Source organism: Onychostoma macrolepis, chromosome 22 (genome assembly GCF_012432095.1).
Source record: "Onychostoma macrolepis isolate SWU-2019 chromosome 22, ASM1243209v1, whole genome shotgun sequence".
NCBI classification, from domain to species: domain Eukaryota; kingdom Metazoa; phylum Chordata; class Actinopteri; order Cypriniformes; family Cyprinidae; genus Onychostoma; species Onychostoma macrolepis.
In genome coordinates, this window is record NC_081176.1 from 33,382,530 (window position 1) to 33,410,220 (window position 27,691).

General features: G+C 38.0%; 1 protein-coding gene across 6 annotated transcripts in view; it reads right to left on the reverse strand.

The window, feature by feature from the left end:
• LOC131530555 (NACHT, LRR and PYD domains-containing protein 12-like) overlaps window positions 1–17,915 on the reverse strand; it is a 79,039-nt gene extending 61,124 nt beyond the window's left edge. For 2 of the 6 annotated variants that reach the window (XR_009268421.1, XM_058760894.1), the window contains exons 1-3: window positions 17,707–17,914; window positions 10,089–10,259; window positions 9,874–9,990 (exon numbers count right to left, since the gene is read on the reverse strand). Coding sequence is in view for 5 of the 6 variants with exons in the window: in XM_058760894.1 (XP_058616877.1) it covers window positions 9,874–9,990; window positions 10,089–10,147 (176 nt within the window). In the remaining variant the exon portion in view is untranslated. Of the gene's footprint in view, window positions 1–3,889; window positions 4,120–4,254; window positions 4,381–4,472; window positions 4,561–4,689; window positions 4,745–8,892; window positions 8,962–9,873; window positions 9,991–10,088; window positions 10,260–17,706 lie in introns of those variants that run through there. The other 4 variants (XM_058760891.1, XM_058760892.1, XM_058760890.1 and 1 more) reach the window with 4 other exon arrangements.
• Window positions 17,916–27,691: the final 9,776 nt, after the last annotated feature.

Below are 27,691 nucleotides of genomic sequence, written 5' to 3' on the forward strand. Positions count from 1 at the left end.
AGAACTCAAATGGCACACATTTATCCATGTGTAAACATTAAGTAGCAAAACTGATGACACACCAGTCAGAATCTCAGGATGATATGAAGATTGGAAAATTAATCCTAGTGCTGGGAGTCAAAGAGGAAGAGGAGAGGAAAAGAAAAATGAAGGGATGGTGATAAAGGTTATTTGTTCCTGATGAAATACAAAGCACTATGATTGACCGTGTTCTTCTGCATGGATTGACCATGAGGGAAGTTGGCCTACAGGCTCATCTACAAGGTTTCAATACTGACACATACAATATATTTACAGTACATAGCAGCAGTTCTTCAGATGAGAGAACTTTCATTATTCTATATACAGTAAATACTGTAGCACATGTACACCCTCGAACTCATTACTGTTTAATTTATTTGTAGCCAAGTAGTCCTTATGTCACAGGCCGGGGGGGTGTTTGCGCAATGCCAAACACCCAACACCCCGAACTACCGCACCACCACTGAGGAGCCACCCCACGGGACAGAAGAGGCCAGACAACAAGAGGTACGTTTTGAACTTTTATTTATTAAAAGGATATCTCTTTTTAAAATCAAGCAGTCTCTCCCTGTATCTCTCCAACCCACATTGGCTCTGTATTCATCCACAGGACTGGATTACAGCAGGAGGCGAACTCAATTCCACAGCTCTGATGGGCTTCAGCACAGACAAGGGTGTCGACGTTAACTCGGTACTTCGTACTCACAGGATGGAATAACAGCCAGGGATGAACTCAATTCAACAACTCTGATGCGCTTCAGCAAAGACGGAGGGCAAACGAGAGTATCCACATTAACTCTGTACTTCGTACTCACAGGACTGGATGACAACGGGAGGTGAACTCAATTCAGCAGCTCTGATGTACCTCAGCACAGACGGAGGACAGACGAAGATGTCAGCATTCACTCCGTATTTCGTACTCACAGGATGGCATGACAACAAGAGATGAACTCAATTCAGCAGCTCTGATGCGCTTCAGCACAGACGGGGGACAGACGAGGATGTCAGCATTCGCTCTGTATTTCGTACTCACAGGATGGCACAACAACAAGAGATGAACTCAATTCAGCAGCTCTAATGCGCTTCAGCACAGACGGAGGGCAAACAAGAGTATCAACATTGACTCTGTACTTCGTACTCACAGGACTGGATGCCAGCGGGAGGTGAACTCAATTCAGCAGCTCTGATGTACCTCAGCACAGACGAAGATGTCAGCATTCACTCTGTATTTCGTACTCACAGGATGGCATAACAACAAGAGATGAACTCAATTCAGCAGCTCTGATACGCTTCAGCACAGACGGGGGACAGACGAGGATGTCAGCATTCGCTCTGTATTTCGTACTCACAGGATGGCACAACAACAAGAGATGAACTCAATTCAGCAGCTCTGATACGCTTCAGCACAGACGGAGGGCAAACAAGGGTATCAACATTAACTCTGTACTTCGTACTCACAGAACTGGATGACAGCGGGAGGTGAACTCAATTCAGCAGCTCTAATGTGCTTCAGCACAGACGGGGGACAGACGAGGGTGTCAGCATTCACTCTGTATTTCGTACTCCAAGATTGAGTTTCATGAGCCAGCTCAACTACATGAAGGATGTTTATCCACTCGGTCGCCTGAACGATCTGTGGGAGCCCACACTCGTGCATACACTGCAAAACACTCAACTCCACACGTGAAAATATCAATTCAACACTGCAAAACACTCCAAACCTTGCAACGAATAAGGCAGTGTTCAGGCTCAGATGGACACCTTGATAAAGGGACTCTTCATGCGCTGGGAGTATGGAGATATAATCGTTCTTCATATAATGTTCATGCCAAAGAAAGTTAGCTACGTAGCTGAAAGAACCTTGTTCCCTCCGTCCTTCTCTTGCGTCTTTACTGCGTCACCCGCTGTTTCTTTCTCCTCTTTTCTTTTCTCGCTCTCTCCAACGACAGCCTCCTCCACGCTCCTCGAGCCCCACTCGCAGTCCGAAACCCTCCCCTCACAGGTGCCGGTGACCCTGCTCGACCAATCCCGCTGCACCTCCGCCCCGCCCGCGAGACCGGAACCGACCCGGTGCCGCACCGGAAGTGTCCCCCCCCCCCCATAGCAACAACTCCCGTGCAAAGAAGGCTCCGGCCCCGGTCACCCCGCAACACTTACATGTACTCTATTTTGCAGAACTGAGAGGCGACTGTCTGGGGGAGGCAGAGAAGTCTTTTGACTGAAGACAAAGAAACTGCTATAACAAATAAGGATACTAACAATACTGTAATGCAATTTGGCTGAGGATGCCGAATGAATGAATGAATTGATTTATTTATTTACAGTAACTGACAGTATATTCCAGTGTGTGTTTACTGTATATTCAGTTGTTTGGTCTTTGAACTCTTCTCTTCTAGTGCTTTTCATCTGATGTAAGATATCTTTACAGTCGTGTAATGAAAGTAAACTTTTCTTAAAGTTTATTGCTGAATTTTTATTTATGCTGTATACTGTAACACTCATTGACTCATTGATTCCTGTTTCCCAAAAGGAGGTTTTTGTAACAGTGTTTTGAATTGATCTCACTAGTGTTCTCTAGACAGGAAAGTAGTCTGAGTATTTGACAGGTTTGTGTGTCATCTGAGGCCAAAGTTTGAGTTTGACAAAAGAGAATACGTTTTTGACTAAACTATTTGATTTTGACCTGGAAGTTTGAAGTTTGCACAAGTTGGTGTGTAATTTTGAGATTGGCTGCATTCGAAACTGCATACTCAATGAGTCGGTACTTAATTTCAATAAGTACTTACTTAACGAGCGCTAAAAGAGTATGTACTGTACAGCCAAATCTCCTTAAGTACGAATGCGATCCGCCATGTTGACGTTATCATGTGACCTATGACGTTATAACAAGCGCAACAACTTGCGACAGGTTTATGAGCGACAGCTTTAATTCAGGTTTAAATCTATAAATATTGTTTCTTGTTGAATTTAAGTCTCGTTTCATCCCTCAGGCTTATAAATAACAAAAACAACACCACCAAAAATGCAACTTTTGATGTGTTATGATGAAATGAATGATTATTCAAAGATATTTAACCTTGTCATTGTGCTTTTTTTCTGTGTATGTAATCTCATACTTTGATGTACGCAAACCCATTATATTTATGTTTTCCTTTTTGTCAATATGATTGTTTATTGTTAAAGATACAACCATATTTCCCTGATCTTGTATGCAATTATAAGTTGTGCAATAAAAAAGAAAAAAAAAAAGAAAAAAAAGATAAAAGGGAGAGGTGAACTAACACCAACACTAACACTGCATAAAGGAGATGTAGTGCAGCTGCTCGAAGATGTCGTCTTTGGAGAAGACTGTATATGTTATACTGGAAAAAAATTAAGTATAACTACTTAAAAAAGATGATTACCCCAGAATGCATTAGTAGCTATTACTAGCTATTACCAACACTACAACAATAATGATGATAAATTCTGAGCAATATATATATTTATATATTTTTTTTACTGAAAATTATGTTTTAGTAAAACAAGCTAAATGTAATTTGTTTTGTCATATGCCATATGTATGCTTGAATATACACTAGACAAATGCAGCCAAAGTGAATACATTTCAATTAATGCATAAGTTAATGAAATAATTATATTGTATTTACTGACAACAACAGAAAACATGAATAAATTAGTAAAAGAATGAATAAAAGTAACAATCACAATAAACACATACATATACAAGTCAACAACACATAAAACAAAGCTTTATTCAAACTTATTGTTCTAACAATTATGTATTTACAGGCAGTGAACCCATATCCTACAGTCATCTCAACACAGCTGTGCCAGCTCTGCAGCTGACCACCATGCCCACCTTTACCTGTCACTGCCATCCATCACATCCCTCATTGCTGCTGTGATACTGGAATCTGATCATGGATGGGAAAGAGACATTGAGGCTGTCCTTGCCTGAGTGCACAGAGAGGATGAGGAAGACCATGATGAACCACACATCTTGAGGCAAGAGCAGGAGAACATGTGCGGGACAATCTGGCTATCGCTGTGTGTGCTCCAAACATTTGGGTGCCTGCTCTCCATGAGCACGACTACCTGTAAAACATTTAAACAGAGTAAAACTTGAAACTTTGACTGATGTTGTATGAAGAGAAACCAGCAGGAAAAACTTGACCAAAATCACATCCTCAATGTCTTTTGTCCTTTCTCTATATGCTCTCGCTGGCTTACTGATGATGAAGCAGCAACATGACTGCAGTAAGGGCAGGTAGAGTGATGGCACTGGACCATTTCCAGGACGCTGCTGTGGACTTCTCCATCCTCACTGCACACAGCGGTCTGCGGACATTTCAGATCCTGCAAAAATGCACAAGCATAATACAAAATCAGTCATTTTAACAACACAATGTCATTTGATTTCTGTATTAGAAGTAACAAAATTATCTTACTTTATAATTTTTTTCCAGGTTTTCCCCCTTTTTTCTCACAAATGCTGCCATCACCTTTCCTTGCAGGTCCTGCTCCACCACAGAAGATCTGCAGCAAATGAACAGGTATCAAGAATCATAAAAGTGCTGTAATAACTCTGTTTGGAATTACAATAATTAAAATAAAACACAACTTAAGATTTAAAAGATGTTTAATACATTTCAGTAGTGTACTCACTGAGAGCCTTTGATGGCAGCATTCCTTCATCAGTCACTCTGTGTCTCATCTGTCCCTGTAACATCCAGACAAGATTCAGTCACCTCTGTGATCTATCTGCTCAATACTGCATTCACATGTTGAGGTAGTTGCTGATGTGTTATCTCACTTTTTATCCAACCCAAATGCTCCTCAGTTTATCAACAGATTAATAGACAAATAAAAGAGATAACTTACGTTTAGTAACTTCATGTAGCTGTGTTTATACAGTATTTACATTACTTACATTCATGTAAAGCAGTGTTAATAACAGTGAATTCTACATAATAGCACAAATACATCACTCACTCAGATGTCTGTTCATGTGTATTAGATGTGCTCATATGCAATTCTTTTAGAACATTTGGTAACACTTTCTATGAAGCCCATATTTATAATACATTATAAAGGTATTCTTAAAGCATTATAATGAATGAATAATGCATTATAAATAATATAATGTCTTTTATTAAAGTCTTTTTAACTTTCATGAGCTGTAAGCTCTAATCATCAAAATTAAAAGAAATAAACATTTGAAATATATCAGTCTGTGTGTAATGAATGATTATAATATACACGTTTCACTTTTTGAATGGAATTAGTGAAATAAATCAACTTTATGATGATATTCTAATTATATGACCAGCACCTGTATATATATATATATATACACACACACACACACACACACACACACACACACACACACACACACACACACACACACACACACACACACACACACACACACACACACACACACACACAGTATATAATATCAGTTTGATTATTTTGATGGCACCCTTTAGACAGCTATTGATAAGTAACTCTGCAACTACATGTCAACTAGCAGTTATGAGAGTATTACAGTTTTTTTAACTGCTTACACATTTTCAAAACTTTGCCTCTCTTTTTCAAAACTTTACACACAAATCCAAGAATTGCACACACAAAATGCAAAATGCCTCACATCTCTTGCAAAATGAAGCACTGCATTCAAAATATCACAAACATATCTCAAAATCAAACATTTGTCTTATGTTGCAAACACTTTCGCCATAATATTATATTTTTGGATATATCATATACACACAGTTATTCAAAACATAAAGCTCTTCTTTCATGAGCTCCTATGTACATTTATGTACAAGATTGAAAGTAATTGGCAGAGAGATTAAAAATTCCATGAAAAATTCACGGTAAACATGAATGCAAGATTGAAAACAAACTTTTTTTTTTTTTTTTTTAACTGTAAGCATTCGTGGTTCTGAATACAGTATTACACAGTAAGAAAGAAAGGAAATACATTGTTTGCATCCATTGTTCAAAAGCTACAGTTTTTCTTCGTCACTTTGGTGCATTTCTCGATTTATCCTTACTGTAATACCGGCAAAGAAGTATGTGCATTTCTCAAAACAATTTGTGCAAACAGCACCACACAATGAATTACCTGCAAAAGCCTGTAACTTACTTTTGAGAGATGAACTAAAGATTTTGAGTAAGTATTTATGTCAATGAACATATTAGTGCCATCAGAACAAAAATTCCTTGTTTCATTGTTCACAAACAAGATAGTCAAAATACTTAGTTTGCATCAGGTAATACTAACAGAGTGCACTGTTATATTGACAACATGACTATGGCAATAGTTTGGATGACAGTTACTGTATTAAAATGCAGAAGGCTGCACTTCTTATGTATGCCATATATCCATTTCAAAAGTACAAATTTACACTACTGTATGTGTGATATTGATTGAAAGAGACTGGATCGAATTCACAGTTATCTTTTACTAGTGGTCTGACTTGCACAGAGAACTATATAATACATTTTGAGCAACATGACATTAGCAACTGATAATGTAGGAAACCGCAGACAAATGTACATAATCAGTTGCATGAATGTACCAAAGCAATCACAACTTGTTCAAAAGAATGAGAAACTGCTTTTATGATGTGAATAAGTGACTAGATGATGTGGAGGTTGAATAAAGTAGTTTTGAGAATTTCATTTTTGATCCGAGAAATGCATCAAAGCGACGAAGCAAGAAAAACTGTATAACCTGACCTGTGGCCTATTTATAGGCCTATTCTAAAGCCATGATTGGTTGGTGTTAAATTAAGTAATGAGTGTTTGTGCATGTGAGGAGTTATTGTGAAGCACTGATGAATTAGTGTGGCATTTTAAATGGTTGTGTTTGAAAAAGGAAATCAAGATACTTCCTGTTAGATTTGTGTGTGTTACATAGAGAACTGTGTGTTGTGTTTTGCAAAAAGTGTTTTCTGAAATTAATTCTCGGCATTTGACTCAGTGTAAGGTTTTGCAGATTTGGTGTGTGGTTCTGGTGTTTGAGTGTCAGGTTTCAGAAATTGCGTGACAAGTAAAGATTTTGCATGTAAGCAGTTGAAAAAAACTGTAGTAGTGTGTCTGCTGAATACACTGTATGCTAACACTTTATTTTGATGGTTCCTCAACAGACAAACTGAGTATAGGATACTTTGCAAGTATGTGAACATTCTACCTACCCGACCTAAGTCTACTAATACAATTAGTTTTATATATATAAACATTGCAGATGTAGTAAGGTACTGTGCAGATCTTAAATAAACAAAGTCAAGCTATGATAAAGCCCATTATAGATGAAGATTTAATATGGTGTTCATTGTGTGTTATAAGTAATCACACTCTTAAAAGTTATAACCACAAATACGTAAATACTATAATGTATTATAATTGTTGTTATGATTATTCATGATATTTTATAACACATTATAAGGTTTTTTATAATGGATTATGCATTCATTATAATGCCTTAAAGGTGCAGTAGGAGATCTCGGAAAATGCTAACTTTAGCCTGATAGCACTGAAAGTGAACGTCCCACCCTCCCTGCAATCGCCGTCCAAAGCCACGCCCCCTGAACGCACATACACTCAAAGAGCAGCCAGAGACAGCATAAATTACTACAATAGGCTACATCAATGGTTTCCAATTACAGTCATCGCGCCCTCCCCGCTCTGAACATTTCATGTATATCTTATCACGTCCGACGGTTGTTCTATTCGACTGTAAGTGCCCTGCGAAGTGGACATCACCAGATATTCCGCCATGATTCCAGTTCGAAACGAGTGTTTATGTTCCATACAAAGGGCATTAAAGTGTGCCAGACCTGAATTTAAATTGTATTTATTTACAGAGGTATATTATGCCACACTTCACACTTCTCTTTCGTCTGTGTGTGAGGAGCAGCGCAAATCCGTGAGTGAATGTTCTGAAGTGAAATAAACGGATTTTCCCTGCTCAGGGAGTAACGTTAGGGAGCAATGAACACTGTGTAGGGAGCATGTCAGTCGGAACACAGTCCATGCACGGAGCTCTCTTCTAACGAGTTGGTTATCTGAACCGAGTGTGTTAACTAAGCGAGACATACAAAATATGTAGAGCGGGGGATGCGAGGACTGGAACTGGGAACAGCTGGGCTACATCATGTGTCATTCACCCGTGAGAAAAAAACTTTACAGCACAGTTAATAAAAGTACTACAATACCAGGAAGGAAGATCAGGTTGTTGATATTTGCCTGCCATTCTCTCGCTCTGTCTGAACAGCGTGCGTGAACGTGCTGATGATGTATCCTGTCTGCACGAACAGGGTGCGCAGAGGTATGCAAATACATACATTGACAGGCAGGTAGGACAAACAATTAAAATGCTCGGACCAAGCATTTTAATTGGACAAACATTTCTTGGTCCTACACCTTCCACAGAATATATAAATACAGATAAATACATTTAGACCACTTAACCTAATGATTGCTATCAGGATGTGAAGAGACTTTCAACCAGAATAACAAAAAATGTTTCTGAAGACAATCACCTATGGCACCTTTAAGAATACCCTTATAATGTATTATACATACGGGCTTCATAGAAAGTGTTACCAAACATTTTCCTGTCACAAATCAAAAATACACACTTAGTAATTGTCTTTAAAGATATTTATGTACAGTAAATCCACTCTGGTGATGTACGTGTGCTTATACATAATAAAAAGTGTTTTTACCGCAAAATCACAAATATACTGTACTGTTTAGCGTTTACGCATTAAGCAATTCAACAGTTTGCTCTACAGTAGTTCAACAAATATGATTTTAACACAAGGAACCGTGTTTTTGGTTTGTAATACTCACATTTGTTAATACCTGCGTCGCTGTTCTCCGCCCTGTACGATGATGACGTATCCTCTCTCGCATGGGCTTCTGGGATAGAAAAGTGTCCATCGATGAACACTTCAGAATGTGGACTGAAGCAGTAGGACATCCGGGGATTTCTCGCCGACTCTTTTATGAATACTTAAGTTTTCGAACGTACTTCTTTCTTCACGTACTCTTTTTTCCGCCTATATAGTAGGTAGGTAGGCATATTTGAATGCAACTTAAGTATACGTAAGTCCGAATCTCGCAAGAATTAGTGCACCAGCCAGGTAATTCTCACCTACTCTTTTATGAATACTCAGGATTCAAACATACTCTTTTGCTCGCTTGCTTCTTTTTGCCTACTATATAGTATGGAAGTATGCGGTTTTGAACGCACCCATTGTGTTTATAGTTGTGAGAAAATGGTGAATTGTTTCATGAATTGTGTGTTAGCAATCGAGAAAAACTGTAATTGAAAAATGTTTACTATATACAGTAAACTTTCTTTTGTAACTACATGCACTGGCCACTGTGTTCTCCGTTTTTTTGATGTAGTGTCTAATGAATGATCTGTAGTGTGTATATTATTGACTAATGTGTGTTTGATTTGAAATCTTTGTTTGACATTGAGTACAGGTGAAATGGTTTTGAAGCGATTGTTTGATTTTGACAGAAGAGTCAGGGGTTCTGTGAATTTAGTTTGAAGATTTGGATTTGTGTTTAAGGTTTTGAGAAAATTAGTGATGGTTTTGAGAAATTTGTTTTAGCAATTCAGAAAAACTGTAAAAGAGTGAAGTATTCTCTTTCTGTAAATAAAAGTAATCTGCCCCATCTGCCTTTTCATTCAAGCAATATACAATAAATGATACATAGATACAGATTAACACAGAAATATCCAGCAGCAACAGGGACTCCTTGTGATAATGTTTATAATGCACTACACAAACAGTATATATAACACTCATAATATCTCACCTGGGCTCAACAGAAGAGTTTTCCTGTCTGCAGAGATCTGAAAGTTCATTTTGTTGGTTTCTCTTCACAGACACATTGCTTTCTTCAGGTACATCTGATTCAAAATGTTGAATCAGACTAAAAATGAAAATACCATATTTATTTTCATATTTAATTAATTAATTTATATTCATTATTGTTTCTGAATGTTAAATATTTAAAACAAGTTCTCTAACCTTTTTACTGTCTTTATCTTAGTGTCCTGTTCTTCAGAGATATTCATTCTGAAAGCCATGGTTTCATCTAAAAGCAGATGCTGATGCTGATACACAGAGTGAGTTATGAATCATCTCAGAATTTCTCTGTCAAATCTACCTCTGTCTCAACAGTCAGTCCACATTCATGACCTGCACGCATAAAAGTCAATGTCATGTCAGTATTTCCACATAATCAAAACATTCACATATACAGCAGCACAAATTCAGACAAGCACTTTGTTAAATGAAGGCAAAAAACGTGGAACCAGTGAATTCACAGATTTTTTTCTCTCTCTCTCTCTTGATGTGATTTAAACTCTTTCAAAATATGTGAAAGATATGTTGTACTTTGCTTTAAACCAGTCTGGAATGTTACTGGCTAATACTGTGAAATTATGATATGTTTTTAATATTTTCTTAATCAGAACATAACACAGACTGTGACATAACAGTCGGGATCACTACGCCCCCAACATTTGCATAACGTCTACCCGCCCATGTTCTAGGCCAGCCGCTAGCTGAATCATTAGAAGTTCTGCAGGTATTGTGAAGAAACAAGCGAGGACAACAGCGAAAATGGCAGATCATGGAAATAATTGTTATGTTCCAGGCTGTGCAGGGGATGTGAAGTGCAGGGATGGGTTGGTGTCTGTATTCAGAAAGGCACGGAAAGCAAATAATGCGTTCTACCAGACGCATTAATCCTTTCAACCAGAATAACAAAAAATATTTCTGAAGACAATCACCTATGGCACCTTTAAGGAAGATTAAGGATAACAGTTTGACACAGTGGTATAATGAGCACACTCGCACCCTAAAGAGAGCAGCCTGGAAAATGGAGCGCAGCTGGAGGAAAACAAAACTAGAGGTATTTAATATTGCATGGCAGGAAAGCACCCTATCCTACAGAAAAGCATTATAAACTGCTAGATCTGATTACTTTTTGTCTCTTTTAGAAGAAAACAAACATAACCCCATGTATTTATTCAATACAGTGGCTAAATTAATGAAAAATAAAGCATGAACAGCTGTTGACATTTCCCAACAGCATAGCAGTAATAACTGCTAATAACTACTTTACTTCCAAGATCAATACTATTAGAGATAAAATTGTAACCTTGCTGCCGTCAGCTACAGTATTGCATCTAAACCAACAACATGTATATTAGACCCTATTCCATCTAAGCTCCTAAAATTGGTGCTTCCAGAAGTCATAGATCCTCTTCTGGCTATTATTAGTTCTTCATTGTCATTAGGATATGTCCCCAAAACCTTCAAATTGGCTGTTATTAAGCATCTCATTAAAATAACACAACTTGACTCCAAAGATTTAGTTAATTACAGACTGATCTCAAATCTCCCTTTTCTGTCAAAGATACTAGAAAAGGTAGTATCCTCACAATTATATTCCTTCTAAGAAAAAAAAATGGTATCTGTGAGGATTTCCAGTCAGGATTTAGACTTTATCATAGTACGGAGACTGCTCTCATTAGAGTTACAAATGACCTGTTCTTATCATCTGATCGTGGTTGTATCTCTCTATTAGTGCTACTGGATCTTAGTGCTCTGTTCGACACTATCGACCACAACATTCTTTTGAATAGACTAGAAAACTTTCTTGGCATTAGTGGAAGCGCCTTAGCATGGTTCAAATCATAGTTATCTTACCGCCATCAATTCGTAGCAGTGAATGAAGAGGTATCATATCGATCACAAGTGCAGTATGGAGTACTTCAAGGCTCAGTACCATGGCCGATACTTTTCACACTTTACATGTTAGCCTTGGGAGATATCATCAGGAAACACGGTGTTAGCTTTCACTGTTATGCTGATGATACTTAGCTCTATATTTCTTCGTGGCCCGGTGAAACATTAGCCTGGTAATACCAAACTCTGCTACTTCGCTTTGCTTTATAGACAGAATCTGGAAGGGCATAATTGACAAGCGTTTACTTTCTTGTGGGCGGGCGCTTGTCTGAAGTTTAAAATCATTTGTGTACCCCTAAGCCAATCACATAACGTTTGGTTATGAAGTATGTTATGTGCCGGCTCAGCCGCCTCGAACTTCCGCTGTAAACACAGGTATGCGGCGAAAACAAAACCATCGAGATAAACTGGGAGATGGTTTGCTGTATCAGACTGAGTACAGAAGCGAACTGAAATTGAGCAGAAGTACGAAGTCTGACATAGTCAGGCTAGTGAAACATACCAAATTGAAAAACTAACAGAATGCATAGTCGATATAAAAAAACTGGATGACAAGTAATTTCTTACTGCTAAATTCTGAAAAAACAGAGGTGTTAATTATCGGCCCTAAAACCCCCACGTGTAATAACCTAGTACACTTGATGGCTGCTCTGTCAATTCTTCGTCATCAGTTAGGAACCTAGGTGTTATTTGATGCTATTTGATAGCAATCTTTTGATGCAAGCATGCCAAAGATGACGCAAGACATAAAAGCCATGGCCCGTGACCTATTGATGTGCTGCGTCATCTGAGGCGTGCTTGCGTCGTGCTCTGCTAGTGAACTCATGAACGCGCTTGCAGGAAGTGTCACGGAGGAGCAGAAAAAGTTGAATAAAATCTATATTTTGGGTTTTTTTTGCACACAAAAAGTTTTCTCGTCGCATCATAAAATTCAGATTGCACATCTGATGGCAGATGGACTGTTTTGACGACATCTTTCATACTTTTATGGACCTTGACAGTAGTGATGGGCAGATGAAGCCTCATGAAGCTTTAAGCTTTTCAGCCAAGTGGTTCACAAAAGGGTTAATTTCTGGAGGCTTCATTTGCTCACAATACCACCTGGTGGCCAAAGAGTGTAAAACAAGTACATATATTACAGACAGAGGTGTAAAGTCCAGGGGTCAGAAAGTAAAAGTCCTGCCATGTGTTTATTCCACCCATGAACTCAGCTGAATGCAGCTGATTTCACCAGAGGTCTCGAGTCTCGAGTCAAATTCCAAGTCCTCAAAAAGTTAAAGTTAATGAGATCATTAAGTGACTAATTAAATGATGATTGTGCATTAGTGTTGTACACCTGCTATTATTGAGAATAACAGAGGATCAGATGTTGATGTTTTATTGGTTAAAATGATGCCACCATCATGGAGATCAGTGTTTTCTTTAGTTGGGCTCTTGGCCCTTTTAATAACTGAAATGGTTTGCTTTTAAGCAGTTGCAATGCTGTTTTACGACAAACACTTGTGAATTTGCACATTGCTGAATTAAAAGCTTGAAAAATTAAAAGATGAGACTACACTTTCTGCTTTTAAGTCACTTGAATGAACATCATGAAGGTGTTTTTCTCTGGTTTGTTGACTGACATTCAGCTAATACAGAACTGCAAAGTCATCCTATTAAATAAATGTCACCGTAATGCTTAAATATTGGAAAAAAGAAGAACTATATCACTCAGGCTTTTAGACATGAACACTTATCATACGATCCTCAACAATGGTGACAGTAATTATTCATGCTGCAATGCATGATGGGAGTTTTTACTGTGGTGTTACCCAGCATGCATTGCAGCATGAAGCATTTTCTTGATTGTCACCATTGTTGAGATTCATTTGCTGGTTCTTGTTGTCTGTGTGTGTCTAAATAACACTGGAGTTCAAATATTTATATGCATTACATATATTGAATGAATTTTAAGTCTACCTATTAGAGTAACACGTTCATTCCATGTTGTAGTTCCACAGGGTTGGTTATTGAAAACCTGAACATATAAATGAAAAAAAAAAAAAGTTATTTTGGAAGTAAACAGATCAGTGCCTGATGATTATCTCATCATACGAAAACAGCTAATAGCTGCTCACTACAGAGCACTGATCTCTCTGCTTTATAACAGCACATGCATTGCTGTAGAGAGATATCTAACACAAAAAGTCAAGGGTCAAGAGCCCAACTAAAGCAAACACTGATCTCCACGATGGTGGCATCATTTTAACCAATAAAACATCAACAGCTGATCCTCTGTAATTCTCAATAACAGCAGGTGTTCATCACTAATGCACAATAATCATTTAATTAGTCTCTTAATTATCTCATTAACTTTAACTCTTTGAGGACTTGGGATTTGACTCGAGACTCGTTTGTGACTTGAAAGGAATGACTTGGTTCCTCCTCTGGTGAAATCAGCTGCTGAGTTCATGGGTGGAATAAACACATGGCAGGACTTTTTCTTTCTGACCCCTGGACTTTACACCTCTGTCTGTAATATATCTGCTTGTTTTACACTCTTTGGCCACCAGGTGGTATTATGAGCAAATTAAGCCTCCAAATGAACCCTTTTGTGAACCATTTGGCTGAAAAGCTTAAAGCTTCATGAGGCTTCATCTGCCCATCACTACTGTTAAGTGCTTTGACACAATCTGTATGGTTAAAAGCGCTATATAAATAAAGGTGACTTGACTTGACAATATCCTTTTAATCAGAGATTAGACACACAATGAGTTCACCAATCAATGATTGTCATAATAAATATAACAACCAACTACTTATCATTTTCTCTGGGCTTTTGAGTTGTAACAAATATGCTTCAGAAACACATGATTAGAACATCCAAAGAAGAAAAAAAAAAGAAACTAACACAGAAGTCAAGAGTCAAGAGCCCAACTAAAGCAGACATGTATTTTATTTCAGTTGATTTCATCTAAGGCTGTGGCTGAAGTCAGTTGTAGTAGTTCTTGTGTTTCTTTTTCCTTAGCAGGTGTTCATCACTAATGCACAATCATCACTTAATTAATCACTTAATTACTTAACTGCAAAGTTTTAAAACTTACATGGTTTAAACCAAGGCAGTTGGTTTACTCAAAAGTTTTGAGTTACCGTAACTTGTTGGGTTTTACAGTGTATGCTCTCAATGTCAAATGCAGAAACGTTAATTCATGTGTTCATGACCTCAAGTTTACAATATTGTAATGCTTTATTGGGTGGTTGTTCTGCACACTTAATAAACAAACTACAGATGGTCCAAAATGCAGCAGCTAGAGTTCTTACTAGAACCAGAAAGTATGACCATATTAGCCCGGTTCTGTTAACACTGCACTGCATATACAAAAAATATATTGTATAGATTTTTAAATCTTGTTAATTACTTATAAAGCCCTGAATGGTTTAGCACCTCAGTACTTGAGCGAGCTCTTATCGCATTATAGTCCTCCACGTCCTCTGTGTGCTCAAAACTCTGGCAATTTGATAATACCTAGAATATCAAAATCGACTGCGGGCGGCAGATCCTATTCCTATTTAGCACCCAAACTCTGGAACAATCTATCTAACACTGTTCGGGAGGCAGACACACTCTGTCAGTTTAAATCTGGATTAAAGACCCATCTCTTTAACCTGGTTTACACATAACACACTAATACGTTTCGAATATTCAAATTCATTAAAGGATTGTTAGGCTGCATTAATTAGGTCAACCAGAACCCGGAAACACTTCTGTAATTCAATGATGGACTGCCTTTAACTGAAAACTGAGTGTGTACTATTGTCCTTTTGTATTATTGACACACTATTTTCCTATTTGATACTGCAAAGCTACTTTGACACAATCTGTGTTGTTAAAAGCGCTATATAAATAAAGGTGACTTGACTTGACTTAATATTAAATTTTGTTCTTTATTTATCGCCCAGACAGCTCTCTGTAACATTAAACTCTGTAATCTTCCTCAACACTTGATCCCCCTACAGGGTATGGGTGGAAGATTCAAACCAATCACCAAAAACAAGTTTATTTATACCACAACACAGATTGTAAAACTCTAACCAGTCATCTTATTGTCTTAGTTTTCACTACTTTTGATACTTTGTGGATACTTTTATTTATTTTTTTACTTTTGTTCACAACACAAAGTAAACAAAGTGACCATACTTAGTGACTACATGTTCCTGGGTAAAATGTTTGGAGCACACCACAAATTGTCTAAGTAATGAGAAAATCAGTTAACTAACATGTTTTTGAGAGACGTCATCTTTTACAATTTGAATAGCCTATTTGTTCTAAACTGAAGCCTAGGAGTTTAAATTTTAGAGTTTGCTAACTAACATAATTCTGTTTACCTGAAATAATGTCTACAGGGCTGGACTGATTTCCTGATAAGCTGGACTCTGGACCTCACAGTAACAAACTTCATGCAAGTTTAGCCAGAATTCAAAAATGTCACTTATTAACACTTGATCCCCCTACAGGGTATGGGTGGAAGATTCAAACCAATCACCAAAAACAAGTTTATTTATACCACAACACAGATTGTAAAACTCTAACCAGTCATCTTATTGTCTTAGTTTTCACTACTTTTGATACTTTGTGGATACTTTTATTTTTACTTTTGTTCACAACACAAAGTAAACAAAGTGACCATACTTAGTGACTACATGTTCCTGGGTAAAATGTTTGGAGCACACCACAAATTGTCTAAGTAATGAGAAAATCAGTTAACTAACATGTTTTTGAGAGACGTCATCTTTTACAATTTGAATAGCCTATTTGTTCTAAACTGAAGCCTAGGAGTTTAAATTTTAGAGTTTGCTAACTAACATAATTCTGTTTACCTGAAATAATGTCTACAGGGCTGGACTGATTTCCTGATAAGCTGGACTCTGGACCTCACAGTAACAAACTTCATGCAAGTTTAGCCAGAATTCAAAAATGTCACTTATTAACACTTGATCCCCCTACAGGGTATGGGTGGAAGATTCAAACCAATCACCAAAAACAAGTTTATTTATACCACAACACAGATTGTAAAACTCTAACCAGTCATCTTATTGTCTTAGTTTTCACTACTTTGATACTTTGTGGATACTTTTATTTTTTACTTTTGTTCATAACACAAAGTAAATAAAGTGACCATACTTAGTGACAACTTGTTCCTGGGTAAAATGTTTGGATCACACCTCAAATTGTCTAAGTAATGAGAAAATCAGTTAACTAACATGTTTTTGAGAGATGTCATCTTTTACATTTTGAATAGCCTGTTTGTTCTAAACTGAAGCCTAGGAGTTTAAATTTTAGAGTTTGCTAACTTACATAATTCTGCTTACCTGAAAATGATGTCTACAGGGCTGGCTTGATTTCCTGATAAGCTGGACTCTGGACCTCACAGTAACAGACTTCATGCAAGTTTAGCATTCAGAAATGTCACTTTTTGCCCATAGACCACAGACAATGTATCTTGTGAATCCATTGTACTTTTCCCTTTCATGTTTGCTATCATTATACATGTTGTCAATTAACCTTTATTTATGTAGAACAATACAAATTGTAAAGCAGCTTCACGATAATAAACAGGAAAATAAAAGTGTTGTAGAAAGGATAGAAAGTCATTAAAAGTTATAATTGCTTTACACAAAATGGAACAAATCTATTCCATCTACTCAACAAATCCTTCTTGCAAATCCTTCCTGCTCAGAAAAGACTAAAATATTTTCTCTGAGACAAAAGATAACTTATAACAAAAGCATAAAAAAGCAGACAAAAGGAAACAAGTAAGATCTGCGAGAAGTGAATTCCAGGGAGTTTGGAAACAGCAAGAGGAACAACAAACATAAGCTTATACCCCCCAATTAATCACTTGTCATTTACCTTCAAGGCTCTTTGATGCGTCCAGACAAGGATCTTCTCTGTCCTCTAGGAGTGATAAAAAACCTCATAAGGCTAAAGGTTACTTTTAATGCTGAAATTTATGAAAAACTCTTAATTGTTTTATCTATGAGAAAATCACATCATTTTAATACTGAAATAGGCTGCTGTCCTGCTGAGGACTTCTAAATCCCGAAGAGACACTAAACACACAATCTGAAGTACACTGTAAAAAAAAAAAAAAGGCTGGGGGTTAAAAGACTGTGAAATACATGGCAGTACAGTGTATCAAATGTTAACCATTAATGCAAATAACGGTTAAAGATTGTTAAAAAAAAAAAAAAAAGACTGGCAGAAGTGGGTGCCAAAGTAAAACTGTAAAATATACTCATTTATATTCATTTTTTTCCTAAATGTTTTACAAAAACAATGTTATTTTATAGGAGTTTTCTAGACTTATTATTATTATTATTATAACCAAGTCTTATTATTGTGAAACACTGTCTGTAAAATGTAAATTGCTTGCAGTTATCCGTTAACTCATTAATTCCTTACATTTATATAACGCTTTTCTAGGCACTCAAAGCGCTTTACATTGTGTGTGTGTGTGTGGGGGGGGGGGGTCTCCTCATCCACCACCAGTGTGCAGCATCCACCTGGATGATGCGACGGCAGCCATAGTGCGCCAGAATGCCCACCACACACCAGCTTATTGGTGGAGAGGAGACAGAGTGATGAAGCCAGTCAGCAGATATGGGGATTGTTAGGAGGCCATGATGGTCAGAGGCCAATGAGCAAACTTGGCCAGGATGCCAAGGTCATACTTCTACTCTTTTCAAAAGACATCCTGGGATTTTTAATGACCACAGAGAGTCAGGACCTCGTTTTAAAGTCTCATCCGAAGAACGGTGCTTTTTACAGCATAGTGTCCCCATCACTATACTGGGGCGCTAGGACCCACACAGACCACGGGATGAACACCCCCTGCTGGTCTCACTAGCACCTCTTCCAGGTAATAACAACACACATACATGAGCTAATGTAACCACTGCCTTTAAATAACGCAACATGCAGTATATCAATGTTTATTAGTCTTTTCCTGGACTGAAGCACAGACTCTACTCTTCAGCACAATGGTAACCCACAAAACTCAGTCAACAGTAACCAGTGTTGGGGAGTAACTAGTTACATGTAACGGAATTACGTAATTTAATTACAAAATAAAAGTAATTGTAAGCAGTTACAGTTACTAAGAAAAAATGTGTAATTAAATTACAGTTACTTAAGAAAATGTTAAGGATTACAAAGGGGGTTACATCTGATTTTTTTCACACACACTCCCACATGCAGATTTAATTGATTGCTTTCATAAATCGCAGTGACTGCTCTAAAATATGAAACACCAATGTTTCAGGAGTTTAGAACATGCTTATCCGATAACTCTTATATTTCCTATATGGGTTTATGTAAATGCTTTATTTATTTTTTTTAAGATTAACTGTTTTTTTTCTAAGGCATTGTTAAATTCCACTGTTTCCTGTCATAGCTATGCAAAGATTTGATAAAAAAAAAACAGGATCATACTCTAGCTATTAACCTATTTATTGTTATGATTTTAAATCTGTATTTAACCTCAGAATGATTTTAAAGTAAGTCTGATTTTGTGGTGGCTGTTCTTCAAAGGAGACATCGGATGCCCATCTTCCACAAATTCGTATGATTCTTTAGGGTCTTCTTGAAATGGTCTCAGTGGTCGTGTAAAACAACACCCTTTTTACCTTGTCAAAAACAGCTCGGTTCACAGTGACTCGTTTCGCTGCATATCTCTTTACATGCTAATGAGCTCTGCTCACCCCGCCCCTCTCTTCTGTGGAAGAGCAAAGGCGATTTGCAAATAATCATAAAAATATAAAGTGTGAGACTTCTTCTGGAGGTGCAGCTGGATCATGAACAATGGTACTGATCCTTGAGTTTTAACTTTTTAACAAAACATGCCTTGAACTGATGATGTGTGGCCAGATATGGTGACCCATACTCGGAATTTGTGCTCTGATAATTAAGACTGGCTTGATAATTAAGACTGTTTAGGTTTTTGGGGGATTAAAAAAAAGTTAATTTTTATCATTGTAGGGTGCTTGTGTCCACACATTGCTAAGACACATTTATAAGCAAATTAAGATATTTTGCATCCAATGTCTCCTTTAAAATTAAATTATTATAATCTTAATTCAAGTGATGAAGGATTTCGAAAGTCTGACAGTAATCAGTGCTGAGTACTACTGTAAGGTTAACCCTGCCTGGTTTACATGTTTGAAAATGGTTAACAGATGAAAACATTAGAAATTTAGAAAAGCAATCAAAAAGTAAACAAATGTAATCAGTTACATTACTTTAATAAAGTAATTGAAATTTGTAATCTGTAACCTATTACATTATTTTTTCTCTGATTGCTGTAACTGTTTCTAAATCACATTTGTTACAGCATGAATTTCAAAAGAAAATCTGATCAGGTGAAGTAGATTATTTACTGATGAGTCAAGCATCATGTTGTGGTCTAATTCACTGATCTCATAAAGAATCTAATCTGTGTGTGTATTATTTATAGATATCACATTATTATAGCTCTTGAATCCTACTGGATAAAATACTCTTCTGCTTTGATTTTTTCAACATATTTTTTTTAAATACAAGATTAACAAAAAAAAAATATATACATATCAAATTTATGCTTCACAGCCTACGTATATATATTCCTATACATACATATCAGTGCATAGAATTAGAACAAAAGCCCTCACACAACATAACAATGTCTCATTTTTCAAATTATGTCCATTGTTCAGGAAATGAAAACATTAAATGCTGTTTTGGCACTCTTTGATGTGGCGTGACAGATCGCTATAGTTCAAACAGCAGCACAGAGCACGATCATCCCATCCCTGTTTACTAAGCGCAGTCAAGATGGACAGTTCTGCCTTCTCGAAGTAGAACGAGATCAAATGAGATCAAAGGCAGATATCGCATTATTCTCACTCATATGTTGTGCTGCTGATAAACATGATATAATTTCAGTTCTGTTGCTTTTATATAAATATAAATATGATGAACAAGACATTCAAAGTGCTTGCTATTTAATTCCATATGAAAGGCGTATTTATCCTCCATTTTTATTTTAATTCAAACATGTATTTTAGATTTTTATAGAAAATATGACAACAATCACATATCTCACAAAGAGATCGCACTGTCAGTGTTTGGGAATATTCATGCACAATTTAAATACATAATAGCATGAAATCAGATTAAAAAAAATAAAACATTTTAGAAGAGAATGCAGCATCACGGTTGTCTGAACCAATGAGCATTAAGCTGTGTCGTCAGTCAGTCGTTTCCCATCATGCTTTTGATCAGCGCAGTCGGTGGAGATCAACTGCTCGCGACTGCTCAATCCGACACTACCCACCTCTGCTCCTTGCCAGGTACCTCCTTTTTTATGTACTTGAAGTTAAGGTCTGCAATGAAAGTATATGGGGTACCCTGGAATTCTAACCTAGATGATCACCCCTTGTTAAAATGGTTCAAAAATACTGGAAATATTTAGGGCACAGTCTCCTTGATTTACAAGCGACTACTCTATGCAAAATGCTTCTAAAAGTTGAGACACCAGTGCAACAGTTTGTCTAGGGCAGGGGTCGCCAACCTTTTCAGCATGACGTGCCATTTTTAATTTTTCTGGTTAACCGCTGTGCCAATATTGTCCCAAGTCCTCAAAGAGTTAAAGTTAATGAGATAATTAAGTGTCTAATTAAATGATGATTGTGCATTAGTGATGAACACCTGCTGTTATTGAGAATCACAGAGGATCAGATGTTGATGGTTTATTGGTTTATTTGACTCGAGACTCGTTTGTGACTTGAAAGGAATGACTTGGTTCCTTCTCTGGTGAAATCAGCTGCTGAGTTCATGGGTGGAATAAACATATGGCAAGACTTTTACTTTCTGACCCCTGGACTATCCAACTCTATCTGTAATATATCTGCTTGTTTTACACTGTTTGGCCACCAGGTGGTATTGTGAGCAAATGAAGCCTCCAGAAATGAACCCTTTTGTGAACCACTTGGCTGAAAAGCTTAATGCTTCATGAAGCTTCATTTCACCATCACAGAATAGCTGCGATAGAACCAAATTGCCTTTCTCATTATTTGACGTAGTGGTGTTAATATTCCTAGGGCCGGCGTAGGTCATTGATCGGCGAACAGAATCCAGAGGGCTTGACAAGAAGAGTAATCCAGAAACACAAGCAATATTCCAGATGAGGTACAGATAAAATGCGAGTGGCAAGACAAAGGTTAATCCAAGGTACACAGGCAGGAATCCAGAAACAAGATACAAGGCGATACGAAAAGACTAGACTAGACTAAACTAAACTAGAACAAGACTCCGTAAGGCAGCTATCACTAGGAGAGTCAAATCAAGTCAAGTCACCTTTATTTATATAGCGCTTTTAACAATACAGATTGTGTCAAAGCACTTAACAGTATCAAATTGGAGGATAGAGTGTCAGTAATGTATAATGATAAGATTAAACACTCAATTTTCAGTTAAAGGCATTTCATTATTGAATTCAGAGATGTCATTGTCTAGCTCAGTTTAGTTTATCGATAATCGCTAGAAATTAAGTGTCCCCAACTGAGCAAGCCAGAGGCGTCAGCAGCAAGGAACCAAAACTCCCTCTGTGACAGAATGGAGAAAAAAAAACCTTGGGAGAAACCAGGCTCAGTCGGGGGGCCAGTTCTCCTCTGGCCAGACGAAACCCGCAGTTCAAAAGTTTATATTTATATTTTGTTGCAGTTTCTAACAATAGTAGTATTATGTAGTTAGGTATTTTATTATATTAAAATTTTATTGTATTTTAATCAAGGTAAATCGAGACAAATCACTTTATCGAGAGTCATACATGCAGAACAATACAGGAGACTAAACACAAAGGCTTGGTAAGTAGCTAACACTAGGAGAGTGCTAAACGCTAGACAATCTGAGTGGGTATTAAATAGAGTGTGTAATAGCTCTCAGGTGAGCCTGTGATTGGTGACAACTGTGTGATCAGTGCAATGGATGATGGGAACTGTAGTCTGGAGTGACATATAACAGTCTGTGTGGTGTAAGAGTCAATATGAAGGAAGGGTGACCTCTGATGGCGAGTGGATGGAGGACAATGAACTGGATTCGTGACAAGTGGGAGCATATACAGGCTAAACAAGAGTGGTATAAGAATTGAGCCTTTACCAGCACTAATATTTTGCCAGAATCAGAATTAAAGCAAATATCATTTATTATGTTTATGAGCACTGTTTCTGTGCTGTGATGCGGTTGGAAACCAGATTAAAAATTGTCCAGGTATCCATTTGAGTTTAAGTCTTTGTTCAGCTTGTAACGATCGGCCTTATCGGCCAAATTACATGAATTTAAAATGGGGTCAGATTAAACTGTGTGAGAGCTTTGAGTGTTTAAAAAGATGAGTAAGACAACAATGTTAAAAGTGAAAATCAAATATGAATTTACAAATGTTCACAAGGGAGCTAAAACAACACAATAAAACTAGAAATCCTAGGCTGTTAAAAGCACAGAGTCCTTCCGTTTCATACCATTAAAACAGTCCTTAAGAATTCCAGTGTGCTGTAAGTACCAATGTGAATGTGAGAAGTCTCCTCCAGTGTATATACAATCCAAAGAAGGTGAGAATCCAATGAAGTGAGATTCTGGAATGGTAACTCCTCACTCTAACCTTTGGTCAAAGACCCCGATTGTTTTGCATGCTGCCTCCTTTATACTGTTCAGTTCCTATTTCCTGTCATGTGATCAATCACACACCTCGTGCTTGTCATCACAGAATCTGACCAATGAGGATAAAGTGTGTCATCATCAAGGCTCTTGCAGCCGATTTTGAGCAACTGCAGCGCCTGACCTCGGCGGCTGGTCTCGTTTTGCTCCCGCGGTACTTTGATGGCACATGTGATCATCAGGCGGCTGCAGCACCGATCAAAGTCGGACAAATGTTCTAACCAGAATGCTTTGCTTTTGTCAGGCGGCAGCCGATTTTTATGAAACTCTAGATGGTGCAGTCTGAAAGGTTTAACTCAATCTGACCTAATGACATCATTATCACATGGCACAGCTGAATGGTTCTCTTCTGTCTCGTTACTTGCTCTGCAGCAGCAGCAGCGTAGCAGATCTCCCAGCCAGCAAACACATGTGGGGCTATCTAACTGGGACCCAGCCAGTTTTGTCCTCAGTTTCCATGCAGGCCCCTTGAGGATTAAACAACTCCTCAAACGAGTGAGAGAGAGAGAGAGAGAGAGAGAAGTTGCGTGTATGCGCACGTCTGTTCGAGACAGCAACCAGTGTCGGCCCACATCTGGCCCGCATGGATTTCACGCAGGCCGAATCTGGGCTAATGTTATGTTGCTGTCTGGGGTACGTCTCTCTTTGAGTGAGTTTACTTCAAAAACAGCTATTTTATTCTCTCGTTGCTGGAAAATATAATGTAGCAATTCAGTATTTAAACTGCTATTAATAAAAGTTGTGGAACAGCGTTGACAAGTTTCTTTGCTCCTGGATGTGTGAGCTGCACGATCTCCGATGTGTGTGTGTGTGGGTTTGTGGCAGTAAGCAGCACAATAATATAGTACGGTAAGGCTCTAATGCACACCAGTATAGGTGTGTGTATTGTAGGAGCTAGACGACGTATGATGACGTGTGACGTTATAGTAGTGGTGTCCCAATCCTTAGGGGGATATTTTCACACTCTGTTTCAAGGGACAAGGGGAAGGGGTAGGCGGAGGGGTAGTGGTAGTGGAAGGGGTATAAAATAGAATTGGGATTGGGCCTTAAGGTGCTGAACGATTTCCTCCAAAATTTTGCTGTCAATTGCTTCAAAAACAGACATAGTAGCTGTAGACACAGTAGACATTTGAAATTGCGGTCAAATCTGTCTGACCTCTGCATAACTTGAGGATGTGCCAATCTCCTTCCTGATATTATTGATCTTCTCAGAATAGAAGGAAGCAAACTCATTGCATTTTCTGTCTGAGAGCATATCACTGGGAATCTGACTAGGGTGGGGGGGTGTTAGTCTCTCAACAGCAGCAAAAAGAGTGTGAGTGTTATTTAAGCTACTGTTTATAAGGTTTGAGAAGAAGGTCTGTCTAGCTGTGACTAGTTCCACACTGAAAGCATGAACGCTGTCTTTATAGATGCTATAGTGAATTTCAAGTTCCCTTTCGATATTCCACTCGTACTGCATCATAAGACGCTGTATGGGAAAAACTCCTTTTTTCCTCTTCAACTGAAGCCTTTTCAATCATGCAGTGAAACTGCACGTCCATTGGTGGAATATCGAAAGGGAACGTACTCGGTTACTTTCGTAACCTCGGTTCCCTGAGATATGGGAACGAGTACTGCATTCCTGGCCATGCTATAAGCTGCACACCTCAATCACTTTATTAAAAGAAATCTGAGATGCGGCGGTGAAGCGGCCGCTTATATAGCCAGAGGCCCCGCCCATTTTGGCAGGCTATGGCGGGCTGCATAGCCATAGGCTCGCTCAGCGCCGCTGCCGAGCCATTGGTTCGATTTTATAGCACTGCACAAACCAATGGATGTGCAGTTTCACTGCGTGATTGAAAAGGCTTCAGTTGAAGAGGAAAAAGGAGTTTTTCCCATACAGCGTCTTACGACGCAGTACTTGTTCCCATATCTCAGGGAACCGAGGTTATGATAGTAACCGAGTACGTTTCGTCTTCCACCACATCTGCTCAGCTTTTCTGCATTGTCTTTTCATAATGTACTGCTGTTGACTTTCTCCAAGGTGATTTTTGTCTGCCAGTCTTCTTGCTGACTTTCACAGGAGTAATATCATCAATAACATTCTTAACTTTTGATTTAAAGGAATAAAGGAGAAGATCAACAGAGTCTGCAGAAATGCTTGGTGTTAAAGATAAGTAGCACACTAATGTTCTCGTTAATGCATCTCTTTCTGACAGAGACAGCTCTAGATTCAGTGGAAGCAGAGATCAATATATCAAAGAAAATACAGAAGTGTTCAGATAGTGCTACATCCTTAATAACAATGGATGAAATGTTTAGACCCTTACTGATGAGTAAGTATAGAGTGTGTCCATGATTGTGAGTGGGTCCATGCACATGCTGAATCAGGTCAAAAGTGTTTAAAACAGTTATTATTTCTTTTGTAGCTTTGCTTTCTGCATTATCTATGTGAATATTAAAATGCCCTGCAATAGCAAAACATACATCGATACGATTTCGGTACAACAGGAAAAAAAAAGAAATCTACTAAGCTCAGTTTCTTTTCATTTATTTTGAACAGACAGTAGTGCAAATTACAATTTTTTACATGCTATATAAAATCTGTTTTGTTTTCATTGTGAGTGTACACAAATAAAAGCAGGCATTTATACAGTGATTATTAATAAGACAATAAGTGTTTAAAGTTGATTCTTTTTTATTTTTATTTTTATTTATTGGTTTATTTAATAGGGACTATGCATATTCATGAACATTGTTGTATAAAAAAATACACCATATAAATATGCCAGAATTAGTAACAATAACTACTTTTCATCTGCAGACCCTAGTATGACTAATATGACGATTCTGCTGGTATAAGGAAACAGTGAAAAGTGATCGCGCCGGAGCGCGCAAGCACACACACACACACACACACACACACAAAACACATCAGTTCCAGCATTGCTAACTTGACAGCGCAGTTGGTACTTTATCAAAATAAAATACAGTGAGCCAAACATCAGCGCGCGCACCTCTGTGTCACCGTTGGAACGCGTCTGAAGTACAAAGCCTATCATTTACATAATAAATAATAGTTTAGCATTAAGATATGTTACATCGCAAATATGGAAATATTATGGAATATTTGGATTTGTGACGAATGAGAGAGGTAGGATACACGAGCACAAATCTTCTTTTCGCAAACAGTTAGTGCGCAAGCCTTTAAAGTATACTCCTTTGTCAGTGAGAGATGCGTTCAGAATCAGCACATGGTCACTGTCTAGAGGGCTTTGTTTTCAAGTGCGCAACTCATGGCATTCGCTGTTCTTCTTCTGGCGCTGGCCTGTATGATTGGCCCCTAACTGTGTGTGGGGATGGAAACTTGATTTGGGAAAAAAAAAAATCGCTGAATCCAAGGTACCATAAGTTATCGGCAATTAAATGAGATTCACAACTTTTGAGTTGTCAAAAAAAAGTCAAAACGAATGTTTTGTGTGTGAATAGTGGCAACTGCATTCATTTACACACAAGAAGCTCAAGATCCAGTGTTTTCAGTGTCTCAGAGTGTTTACTGTAGAGTCAGAGTGTTTGCTGTAAATGCTGCTGCACATGAACACTACATCTGGGAGCGCTGTCGCTCATACTAATACCCCAGCAGGCACCGGACGTCAATATAATATGTCAATGAACATCGGAGAGACGTTGTATTTTGGTTGAAAATGAAAATCGGGTTGACGTCAGAACCCAACGTTAAATTGACGTCAATCTCCAACGTTGGATAGACGTTGCCTTTTGGTTGAAAATGAAAATCAGGTTGACGTCAGAACCCAACGTCAGATTGACGTCAATCTCCAACGTTGGACAGACGTTGCATTTTGGTTGAAAATGAAAATCAGGTTGACGTAAGAACCCGATGTCAGATTGACGTCAGAACCCAACGTAAGATTGACGTCAATCTCCAACGTTGGACAGACGTTGCATTTTGGTTGAAAATGAAAATCAGGTTGACGTAAGAACCCGATGTCAGATTGACGTCAGAACCCAACGTAAGATTGACGTCAATCTCCAACGTTGGATAGACGTTGCATTTTGGTTGAAAATGAAAATCAGACTGACATCAGAACCCAACGTAAGATTGACGTCAATCTCCAACGTTGGATAGACGTTGCATTTTAGTAGA